The following is a 12,828-nucleotide window of genomic DNA, read 5'->3' as shown; positions in this document are numbered from 1 at the left end:
ATGTGAAAACTACATCTAAAAAGCATATTTTTGCATATACGTTATATTAAGTTTTCACATATAGTATGGAAAAAGTTTTATACAGTTTGTAAAATATTTTGTTTTGTTTTTTTTAATAATAAACTTACTGAGGCTGATATATATATTATATTTCAAGTTTTTCTTTACTTTTTTTATGATCTAAAATAGCCCTATGTATGACCTTATACTACGCAATGTATTTTTGTTAGACTACAGTTGGAGAAAAAATAATCCTTCCTTTAGAGAAAAAACTCTATGATGCTGTCTCAACTACTTCTACCTGGTTGGATGATGTGGAGGAACAACTTTTTGTGCAAACTGGCCTTCAACCAGAAGAGACAGAATCCTGTCTTTACCACCAAGAGGTATGTTGTATTCACTGACTTGCTAAACCAGTCTTGGTAGGGGTCTAGCAAAAATGAACAAGTGTCCCATTGTGAAATTATTCTGATGTTGTTTTTATCTACATCCATAAATCTTAAAGTGGGAGTAAACTTCCTTCTCTGACTTTTACCTAAGGTAAACCTATAATTAGGCTTACCTATAGGTACTGTAAATATCTCCTAAACATGCACCATTTAGGAGATACTTACTGTACATACAGCCAATGACGTCACCGGCGCATGCGCTCTGAAGGAACGGCCACCCAAGCTGATCCTTCAGAGTCCTGTGCTGTAAGCGGCGTGATGTCACGGCTCTGGCCACTAACACAGTTGGAATGCATTAAGATAAAAAACATTCTGCCTTTTGAATCACTTTGAGTTTACAGTAGCCACAGCCTTTGCCACCCTTCTGAAAAGGGTGCACATGGTTGTAACATGGCCACAATTAAGTTGAATAGGTCATGTTCAGTGCTGCCCAGGACACCAGATGGGGGAATAAGTTTTGCTGTGGCCATGAGACACATCATTGTGGTAGTGATATATGTACAAACCTGTCTGCCTGCCTTTGCAGCTTAAGGGGGGTGGATTGGGGCAATAAAAATGTGGCTCAACCTCCCGTTTTTACCTACAGACTTTGGCTAAAGACATTAAAGAAATGAGTGAAGAGATGGATAAGAACAAAAAACTCTTTTTGCAAGCCCTCACAAGTACTGGAGACCACCAGGAGGTCATAGAGGACACGTTGTATTGTCTTCTGGGAAGACTGAACTCTTTGGAATCTGTTGTAAACCACAGATGTAATCAGATGAAAGAGAGGTTACAAGATCTTCTGAGTTTTCAGGTATGGTGATCATATGAGATCCTTGCATGACGTACACAAACTTGATATTACCTGGATACTGTGGGGTTAATTTACTGTTCAGTTTGCAGGGGAGTTTCACTTTGCCGGGGAATTTTTCCCAGAACTAAGTGAATGTGGTGAAGTTTTGCTTTGCAAACAATAGTCAATCACTTGCAAGGAAAATAAAAAGCAAGTTTGCTTGCACAAGATTGAATAATGGAAGTCGGCAGGGCTTGACCTCATTTACAAGCTCTGGGGAAAAACTGCTTGCAAAGTACAACTTCACTTGCAAAGTGAACTGTGTATTTCCCTTTAGTAACTCAGCTCCTATGAATCATATACTGTATGTCAGTCTTGCAGTTCAAATTCTATTCTATATTTTGCTGGCTACATTCAGCTAGCTGTGGTTTTAAAGGGAAATCTCTTATTGGTTCATGATAAATAGCCATCCAACATAAATGACAATGATGAAAGCTTTTAAGCTTACTGTAGCCAAAAAAGTGACCTAGCTTAACAATACATACTGTACAGTGTATTTGGTTAGATATGGATACTTTGGCCTATATTTTACATACATATTAGTAAATATTGGTCACAGCGTAACATACTGGAAAAAACAAATTTTTGTTTTAGATGTGTTTGCCAATTAAGTATCAAAGATTGAGCTATTATATCATGGAATATGTGTAAATTAAAGCAGTGTTAACCGTCCCAAAAAATAAAATATTGCAGCTTACCAATCCTTAGATATGGAGGCTGCATTGACTTTCTTTTTTCAGACTTTTTCCTCTATTTTCTGATGGTGATCCAGCCAGTAAGTCTGTTTTTTTTTTCAACAGACCAAGCTGCCAATTAACGGGAAAGTGCCGGGAGTGCTTGCTAACTGTGTGGGGGGTTGCTCTGACTGGGGGAAGACAGATATTGGTGTTCCTGCTTAGCAAAAACCCAAGATCGCTGTCTTCCTTCCTGTTAGAATGGCGATCTGCCTTGTTTACATAGGCAGGCCGCCGTTCTGTATCTCTCGGGAACTATTGAGAGTGGCTGGCGGACATCGGGTCTGCCAGACCCGCTGGTTGGCTCCCCTTCTAGCCAATCAGTGCGCAATCGTCCCTCTGGCGGCGCACATGTGCCCCCTGGAGCCCCTGAAAGAAATTACGTACAGGTTTGTGATTTTGCGCAGGGGAGCCGACTTGCAGCATTAAAAGTACGTATAGTGGTCAGCAGGTGGTTAAGCTAGATCTGTATGTCGATTAGTTAAAATCAAATTATATTTCACTATGCCCTAAAGCTTTGCATCCACCTTCCTTTTCTTTTGTTTCAATCTGTATTTTATTAAAGTTCAAAGAATACAAATAATATAAATAAGAATGTACATTGTCCTTTAGTGGGCGCAGCCACTTTAAGCATGTTATATCATAGCAATCAACTTATAAATTTCAACATTATATTCTACCCAGGCCTCTTTTTTCTTTCTCTCCCTTTTTTTTTTCTCTTTCTTTCCTCCCTCTCCCCTTCCTCCTGCTTTCTTTTTCCGATGTATCTGGTTTATTTTTAGTTCAGATCAATTCAATTCTATTCTTTTCTCAACTGTTACTTTATTATGTTATCATCACATATAAAAAAACGAAATATAATTAGAGTCAGTTATATGAGGATGGTTACAACCCTGCAAAAATAAGGACATGGGAGGAGAGAAGGGGAAGGTCCCCACCCATTTTATCATAATTTTAAATCTTTTTATTCAGCAATAAAAAGGGAAAGGAGAATAAATTTCACCTGCCACCCATCCAGTAGGCCAATGGAAAAAGAGATAGAGAGAGAGAGAGAGAGAGAGAGAGAGAGAAAAAAAATTAAAAATGTGAGAATTTTAATCTATTTCCAATAATCATTAATAAGGATTAAACCTCTTTGTGAAAATCTCTAATGTGAACAAAAAAAAAAAAGCCCCAATGGAAATGTGAGAATTTTAATCTATTTCCATTAATCATTATTAACGCTTAAACCTCTTTGTGAACATCTCTAATGTGAAAAAAAAAAAAAGGAGGCGGGGAGGGTGAACCACCACACGTCCTTCCCTTCCCACCTCCCTCACACCCATATAGTGATAATTATATTTCGTTTCCATTAATCCTTATTAAGGGAATAATTCCTTATAAACATATCTCGTGAATATCTTTTTTTTTTTTTTTCTTTATGTGTGTTATGGATATTCACCTTCCTTTTCTTGTGTACAGTAAAAGGTTTGACCTCAGATCAGCATTGTGTTTTTTTTTTTTCACCCAGTCCCTTTCCAAGCTAAGCAACATTGGTTCCTTCGACTGTAATGGGTTATAGAGCTGTATATCTGCTGATGTACAAATCCACCAATTTTTTTTTTCTTTAGGTCATAATCAGTATATATAATGGCCTATCACATATACTCACCACTGATCTCTGATCATACCACCCAACTCATCCAAATTATTCTCTTAATATTATGCAGCATGTATTTTCTAAATATGTGTAAAACATGCCACAAGTTTGTGTTCCAAGCAAAAATATCGAAAGTGCCATATATGAGTAAAGCGCCGTATATGCGTTTGTATGTAACATTTGATTTGTATACATGTTTTACACTCTCAGAATGATTTGAAGATGCTGTTTACTTCTTTGGCTGATAATAAATACATCGTACTGCACAAACTGGCAGAAGCAGCAGAGAGACCAGCGAAAGAACAGATGCAGGTAATTCATGTGAATGGCCATTATGGCATATAATACCTAACCTTTCATTATATCATTGTCAAGGCATACAGTATACTATGAGGATATTCGCCTCACCTCTGATCAAAAAAATGTCACAAATGTCATGATGGTAGTCCGCAAGTTAAAGTAGTTGTAAAGGCCATTGGCTTCCGCTGCTGTCAATCAAATCTAGTGATAAGGGAGCACTGTGTGTGTCAATAGTTACAGACAGTGCAGCTCAGGAGTGAGCCTGCATGAGTACCCCCCCCCCCCCCTCCACCAGCAAGCAGCAGATGGAGCCAGGAACACAGGCGTGGGACCCCAAAAGAGGAGAAATTAGGCTGATCTGTGCCAAACTATTGCACAGAGCAGAGAAGTATGGCTGCTATTTAAAAAAATAAACTTAGACTTTAATATCACTTTAAAGGCATGGCATTGCCTTTATTAACATGGTATACACCAGGAAATATGCCACATATTCTCATACAGGTCATAGTAAACCAATTAATTTTCATACAAACCCACCAATCAAGTTAAACCTATGTTTATGTAACTGTAATATAGGGCCACTACTGGCCTTTAGAGTCTGCCAGCCTCTACACACAATGGCTATTTTATATACAGTAGATATTAAGGTGGACCTGTCATCAAAATACATTCCTTGCCAATTCCCCTAAGCTAATCCCTTGAAGCTCACACTAAATGGTAAAAAAGACAGAAGAAATAAAAGTAATATAGTATATAATGTTAAAGGTTGGAGAAACATACTGTATATGATTTTATTAGCTAGGTGACTTGGCTACTTACATATTTATGGATACCATGTGGAGATGGTTACCAACATTAAGGCTTAAGGAGATATTTAACTGTCTTCAACCCTCAGCAGTAGGTCACAATCAACAGAAGAGCGCCCAACAATTTTACACACAGAAATCTTGGTTGAACCACTAAAGCTAAAAGAATTTCAGAGATAATTAGACTATATAGGGAATGTAAAAGGTTGTTTTTACTCACCATAATAAGAAATAACCCAAAGTGTACTGGAGAGAGCACCAGTGGATGTTGAAGACAGAAAATATAAAAAGAAAGAAGATTTTTCCGCATCAGTCCTAGATCTTTAAGCAGGGCTTCCAAATCGAGACAAAAAAACTGTGGGTGATATAATTCACTAGTTCCTGTCCAAAGATTAAGTGTGTTTTGAGTCTTTGAACAAGTATGGCACTTTGAAGTGAACTCATTTTAATAATTTAGCTTTTAACCACTTGCCGACTGCCGCACGACTATATACGGCGGCAGTCAGCCCCTCACAGGCAAAGTGACGTATGGGTACATCACTAGACTGTGAGACTCTAGGGAGCGAAGGGGGCGCCGCCAGAGGTGCTCTCCCACTCGCTCAAGGACCCCCCTGCGCGAGTGAGCGGCAGACCCGATGTCCGCCGCTCACTCGCGATCGTCGGTTACACCGGGAGAAAGGCAGACGGCTAATGTAATCAAAGCCGCCTCTCATTCTCCCCTGTGTAACAGCACCGATCATGCGGTCCTGCTATGTAGGACCGTAGATCTCTGCTGTTACACACACAGCCACATCCAATCACAGTAAGAAGCACACCCCTAGGGACACACTTAACCCCTCCTTCTCAAATAAAGTTAACCCCTTCCCTGCCAGTGTCATTTCTACAGTAACAGTGCATATGTTTAGCACTGATTACTGTAGTAATGTCACTGGTACCCCCAAAAGTGTCAAAAATGTCAGTCAAGGGTCCGATCTGTCCGCTCTAATGTCGCAGTCCCGCAAAAAAAATTGCAGATCGCCGCCATTACTCGTTAAAAAAAAAAAAACAATAAAAATGACAAAAATCTTTCCCTTTGTTAGTAAACGCAATAACTGAGATAAATATTGTTATTTTTGCAAAATTGTCGCTCTTTTTTTGTTTATAGCGCATGATCAAAAAATCGCACAGGTGATCAAATACCACCAAAAGAAAGCTCTGTTTGTGGGAAAAAAAGGACGTCAATTTCATTTGGGTACAGCGTCGCACGATCGTGCAATTGTCCGTTAAAATCACGCAGTGCTGAATCGCAAAATAGGCCCTGGTCAGGAAGGGGGTAAAATCTTCCAGGGCTTAAGTGGTTAAAGAGATATTTAACAAACTATACTTTCAAGTTAAGCTTACTTTCTGAACCTGACCCCTAGACACACAAAACTGAAATTCTTCTAGTTATCGCCTCATCTTCGCCAATGCTATTGCATGAACATAGTGTAAGCCTGTTACTTGAACTCAGTAACTTTAAGGAGAGTTCATACTTGTCCCAACATTGGGCCAATGGAAAAAACTGTGATTTGCATATAAAGTCTGCCTACCTACGCTCATTTAGTTTTGGTCAAAGTCCTAGGAACAAAGGCCAGCCAAAGCTACTCTGATTTTGTTTCACACTTTGCTTTCACCTCCGTTACATGTTTTCATCTGTCTTGAAATCCTATTTCTTTCTGCATTTCATATTTCCAGGCATTCTCCCCTTTTGTTGAATCTACAGGAACCCTGTACCAGATGGGTCACATTCCGAGATACCGCTAACTTAGCGGAATATTGCAAAACCTTTTGTTACCTTGATGTGTTTCTGTATCATCATTTCATTACTGCTCGTCTACTGTAAATCTTCTTCTTTGCTTTACCATTCTGTCTTCCTTGCTCATTTGCTAATTTCAAACAACTGTAGCTTTACAATAAATTAACCAAGGTCTAATGCTCACTACAAGATGTACCAAGTTAAGAGGAATAGTGTTTGTGTCATGTATCATAGCAAAAGATTGCTGGTATTTTATAATGTTGTGGATTACAGAAATTCTGTAAATAAAGAAAGTTTTGTTCATGTATTTTTGAAATAAATGCTTAAGAATAAAATCTACCTGTCTTTTTTCCAAATATGCATTAGCTTTTGTGTGTGATGGAAGTAAGCCAAGCAACCTTTCCTAATTATATGTGATTTCAGATTAATAAAGTGTCATTTTATAATGACAAAACAAAACTGACACTAGGAATGGGTTTATTATATTGGTGCATAAATAAATACAAAATAAAATCCAGAGGGCAGAGGAAATAAACAAATACAAAATATAATGTAGTCTCAAAGCACATTAACCAGCAATTTATTATTACATAACTGCAGTGTGGCAATGTGAAGAAGATGTCACATTGGTTTAGTTTCATACAACTTTTAAAAACAAGTATAATAGACTTTAATGTATGGTATATCATAAATCCATTAGCAATACAAATTTGCCAAGCATTACATAGTTTGCGTGAATAATCAAAATTAACTGTGCAATTATCCTACTCATACTGTTTGACCAAAGTTAGCTTGATACCATGATTTATAATTTATTTGTACTGAGATCAAAAGAATAAAGCTAATCATATATCCTATCAGAAGATAATGAAACTTACCAAATGTATTGATCTTTTTTGCATCCAATGCATCGATAGCACGGTGTTCCTTTTAATACTCCCTGCAAATCAGGTTTGGGCAAAGTCAAACATTGAACCCCCTTCCCTACCAGAGACTTTATAGTAGAGATCCTACTGATGGACACATTCCTCCTCCTCCTCCAGGCTGGATAAGGAGAACGACAAGATGGTGGTGCCTATACAATTTCCCCCTTCTTGTTTACTAGTGTAGCAAGGCATGTATAGATCATTTTTATGACACTATTTGGGGTAAAAAGAACATCTAATCAATAGGTGGCTTCAGTTGAAAGAAGGAAAACAAATATTAGTTTTCTTTAAAGCCTGGTACACACTGCAAGCTTTTTTTTTTTTGCATTCAACCCAGTGGCTGAACTAACACAAACCAGATAGCCATACCAACACAATCCATGTTGGTGCAGTGATCTCTTCTGCTATGCTATTGTATTTTGACAGGTGGACTTCCCCCGCTCACAGCTATTGGTGGATGCTGACTTTCCGGCATGTCCGTTTAACAAAAGTGGGTCCTTAGTCTGGCTTCTATTGAACAGACTACTGTATACACTTATCGAAAGTTGGCCGGTTCCTGCTGAACCGGCTGATTTTCGGACATTGTGAACTGTTAAAATCCTATATTTATCCAACAGGCCTTGAGCCATAAATTCAAGAAATGAGATGGAAAAAGGCAATAGAGAATTAGGTTGTTTGTTTATACAGTAAATCTCTTGATTTTGATGTCAAAATATTGTCAACACTTCCTTTTTACAACTTACAAAAATTGCATTTTCTGTTCCAGTTTCTTCAAGACAGTTTTTCAGTAAAACATTTCACTTGCATTTTAAGTATTTCCAAGAACTGAACTTTTGCCCACAGCAGCCAGAAAGAACTTAGTTGTTAAATGGAAATAAAAAGAGCAAACTTACAGTTTGCTCTGGGTGCGCGATTTTTGTTAGAGATGCTTTCATACATGTAACCCAAGGTTATATTAGCCATAGAAAAATGTCTTAAACAAAGCTATGTTATGTTTTCCATACATTGCAGTGTGGAATGTTTTCAATATTCTGGGCCATAACTATGTGTAATGGGGTCCTGCAGCAATACCATTAGGAGCCCCCCAACTTCTCTAGCCACTAAAGGCCATTTCACACATGACAACTCATGAGTTGTAGGATCACTAACAAACCACTCATCTATTTTAACTCCCTCACTAGCTGGACCAGAGAGATGTCTCTCCCTAGGTAGCAAGGTAGGTTCAGCAACATTAGAAACTAGCGAAGAAGCAATTCTGTACAGGCAAGCTGAAGCCCGTTCTGCATGATTCTGCTACTAGCAGTATGCCCAACCTATATATCCATATATCCAAACTTATTTGCCAAATGCTATTGCTAACTGCATGTAACCAGAAAATGTTAGCCCCCTTTCTTTTTGATCCACATAGCAGATGCATACTTTGCTGTAGATGAAGTTACTACCTTGGTACCATTCATCTCTATGGAAGATGTGTGGATGGGGGAATCCCTCCCACCTTGCTATTGTGTTCTGTGTACTAATCACAGTGATTAGTGTTCTATAGCTGGTAGCACAAATTTTTCATGAAAAACCTGACAGGCTGGCTGAACACAAGTTAATCAAAAGATTGACTTGTGTACAACCAGGATGCCCATGCATGGATTGAAATTTGGCTGGTCCCTGCTGAACTGGCCAAATTTCTTTCCATGTATGGCTGGTTTTAGTCTAAGTCCAAGTCTAAGCTTGTATGAAGTTAAAGGTAGACTGTTTCTAAATTATAAGCATTATAAACCCTAGTCAACAATATCAATGTTTTAAAAGTGTAGATGGTAAGACTAGAATGTAACTACATATCATTCTATACCAGTATCTAAGAAATCATATCAAATCAAATGGTTCTGTGATTGTGGTAAGTCTGTATGCTAAAAAAGAAGCAAATATAATGAAAATATATAATCTGCAGCCAGATGCTGGGGACAGTTGAATTACCTCTCCTAATTATATTTTTGGGCATGTTATACAAGTAAATCTTAAAACTTAGGCAAAAAATCATGAAGTTCAGAAAAAAACCCTCTCTCATGTAATGATTCCTAAATCTGCCTCTATGAAAGCATACAGCCTGTCTGCATAAGGTCAGGTGTTATACTCAGCAGACTTACTAGTAAACCAGTCAGTTTGACTTCATAAAAAACATATATGTTTGTTTTTACTCAACAGTATATCTTATAATTAGACAAGCCTTACTTTTTAAACTCAACCTATAGCATTATAGGGATGAAATATTAATTAAGACATTCATTTAAATAGCTCAGTGTATTAAAATAATTCAGTAAAATTAAAACAAAATATTATATTCTTGATGTTTTTTTTTACTCCAAAGTATATGTCAGTCACTTAATTATCAGTTTCTGAGTCAACATAGTTAAAAACATAAAAATGAGGTTACACTTTGGAACCTTATAATGTCAGTCCAGCTTTAAACAAAGTTTGATGCAGGGAGGCCTTCCAGAGCACCCTTTCAGAGCATGCTAGAAACAATGTAAGCAGTTGTACAAAGATCACTGTCATTAATGATATTACGAAAGCTGGTAGTTGATATTGGTCTATACAGGGAAGTTATCCACGGAATAAGTGCAAAATGGCTGAATTTGCCTTTATAACTGACAGTCTATCAAAGTACCTAAATAAGGTAGCAAGTTATTAACAACTTATAATAATGAGCCGGTGTGTGTTTTGGGTTCAATAGAAGAGAGATATGCAGCACAATTTCCATGCTCTGCTATTATTATCAATAGGCCCTTCAATGTGTGTAGATGCATTAAAAAGCATCTCATGGGTGAACAATCACTACTTATCACTACTTAAACAATGTTGTGTGCTAAAATGCATGCATTAATACATAGCTATAAATGGGCTCTTATTCATATAATAGAGTTGTAGACCCATATAAAGACAATATAGGTTATTTTATTTTCCTAATAAAACAATTCAGAGTTAGTGGATAATATCTCCAATTATTAGAACAGCAGTAATAAATACTCATCTAAAAGCCCTATGCAATTTCATGGTATCTGGTAAATATAGTATAAAGCAGGGTATACACACAGTTTTCTTCGTTCCATTCAACCAACAGGTTGAACGAAAAAAAAAAAAAAATCACTAATTCCCAAATCCACACAAGTGATGTAGATGTAGGGATCTCCCCGTTGTGCTATTATATTCTGACATCGGGCCCCTCCCCGTCAGAATACACAGATCAGCACTGCAGCCATTGGCTGCCGGTGCTGATGGGATGCTGGTTATCCAGCAGGACCGATGGATAGAAACCAGTCTGATGACCAGCTTCTGTTGAGCAAAGTGAGGTACACACAGACTGAAATTTGACCAGTTTCTGCTGAACATTTTCGATATGTGTATACTCATCTTAACACTCTTTATGTGCCCACACTGAAGTACAATCCAGTCTGCGCCATTGATTTAGGCCACCATAGCTAAGGTTATAGCTGACCGGATCATTTTCCTTTTGGGGACAATCCCTGTACAACAGTATGAGAGTACGCTCAGTCTAAAGTATATTTATCTAGTTTTTTGATATAGTACAATATGTTGTAATTAAGATTTTTGATTCTTGATTTTTTTTTTTTTTTTTTTAACAACTATAGAATCTGAGCTAGAAAAAATATATTAATTTGAAACTAAACTGACCAAAATAAGCAAACTCACATATAGGGTGCTAAACACAGATGGAGCTAATTCTACCAAAACTGCTACCAGTGTATCACTTTGGGCATAGAGATCACTATTCTTTATACCAAGGGGGAAAGGTTAGAACCGCTTTCTGGTTTTTATTAGTGTCTGTCGGTCATCAGGGCAGAAAGTGAGAGGAAAGTTAGGCAGTGAGGCACAGACAGCCATAGAAACTGGACAGAGACTCTTACACAGAGGACTAAAAAAATGTTTTGGATGGAGTTTGGGCTTCAGTCATTGCACAAACTGGCACATAGGAGTTAGCAAGGATGATTAACACCTTATGGATTCCACTATCTATCTATCTATCTATCTATCTATCTATCTATCTATCTATCTATCTATCTATCTATCTATCTATCTATCTATCTATCTATCATCTATCTATCCATATATATATATATATATATATATATATATATATAAATAGTCTTCCCCTATTTTACATGTTATGGTCTGATGATGTGATACTATGGGGGTACATATGTTTTAAAGTAGCAGCTTTTACCTATCCTCCCATTTAAGGTGATAGCTGAGAGACTATGAAAGACCGATTTGAAGTTACCATATAAAGTGTTGCTGCTTAAACCAACATATTGCGGATTGTGGATACAGAACTCTTATATCCTCAAAATTCCAACTTGTATTATTACAGTATAAATTATTGATTAAACTTTTTTTTTCTGTGTATAGGCTATTTTACAAGCAGAAGATAGTTTAAAAGAACTGGATACAGAAATTACTGAGTTGAAAAAACGCGGAGACAAACTACAGGTTGACCAGCAATCATTGCAAGAATTATCAAAGCTTCAGGTAAAGGGGAAAAGATAAAATATTTAGATTTTAGCAGGTTTTGTCATTTTAACTATGGTAACAAATATAGTTGCAAGAACATAAATAAATATTGGGGAGTAGTGAATATTTATTTGTTTCACACTTTTGAAAATATGGATTACCAATTCAGAAGGTTTACCTTATCGTCAGGTTCTTTCCGCTGGAAATGTGGCATATAATCACACTCGGGATGCTCACTTTAAAGCTAAACTTCAGGCAAACACACAGATGAATTACATATATAAGACATTTTTACCTACCAAAGGATTTATATTTCTGTCCTTGCAGTTATGAGATTTTTCACAGTTCTGCCAGATAACACAATACTGCCTGGCAGATCAGGGGACCAAATATTTCTCTGCTGCAGCTTCACTTTCCCTTTCAGGTCTTTTCCCCACCCCCCATTCTGTGATTGGACAGTGAAAGAAATAGCACACTGATGAGCTAATCTCTCTTTCATTCTGCTTTCTCCTTCTTTCAGCACACTAGTTCCCCTGCAGCATACCTGATTGATTCCTTGTGCTGCTTCTCTCCCCCCTTCTCTGAGCTGTGCTGTACTGCTCATACCAAGTCAAATTCAGGTGCTTATCCTTCTTGCATTTAAACTTTTACAGTTAAACATATATAATATGATTACAGAGCTGCATTTATCTGTGGCTCTTGTATCTGCCTGGAGTTTAGCTTTAATGAATCAATGTTCTATGTCTTTCAAATAGACTCTTGTAGCTTAAAAAATAAAAAAGCCCTAGCCGGTGTAAAGAGCAATCATTTGTGCCAGCCATCATTATTCATTAAAGGGTAAGTT

The 12,828-nt window shown here is 37.4% G+C and overlaps 1 protein-coding gene across 2 annotated transcripts in view; it reads left to right on the top strand.

Annotated features, from left to right (window-relative positions):
* The window catches only part of SYNE1 (spectrin repeat containing nuclear envelope protein 1), a 645,053-nt gene that overhangs the window by 476,796 nt on the left and 155,429 nt on the right, over window positions 1-12,828 (top strand). For both annotated transcript variants that reach the window (XM_082249740.1, XM_082249741.1), the window contains 4 exons: window positions 231-386; window positions 1,036-1,245; window positions 3,868-3,969; window positions 11,883-12,002. In XM_082249740.1, coding sequence (XP_082105866.1) covers window positions 231-386; window positions 1,036-1,245; window positions 3,868-3,969; window positions 11,883-12,002 — 588 coding nt within the window. The remainder of the gene's footprint in view (window positions 1-230; window positions 387-1,035; window positions 1,246-3,867; window positions 3,970-11,882; window positions 12,003-12,828) is intronic.

Source organism: Pelophylax lessonae, assembly GCF_965119305.1.
Source record: "Pelophylax lessonae genome assembly, chromosome: 3".
Taxonomy (NCBI): domain Eukaryota; kingdom Metazoa; phylum Chordata; class Amphibia; order Anura; family Ranidae; genus Pelophylax; species Pelophylax lessonae.
Note: the sequence above shows the minus strand (reverse complement) of the source record. Positions and strands in the feature narration are given on the sequence as shown.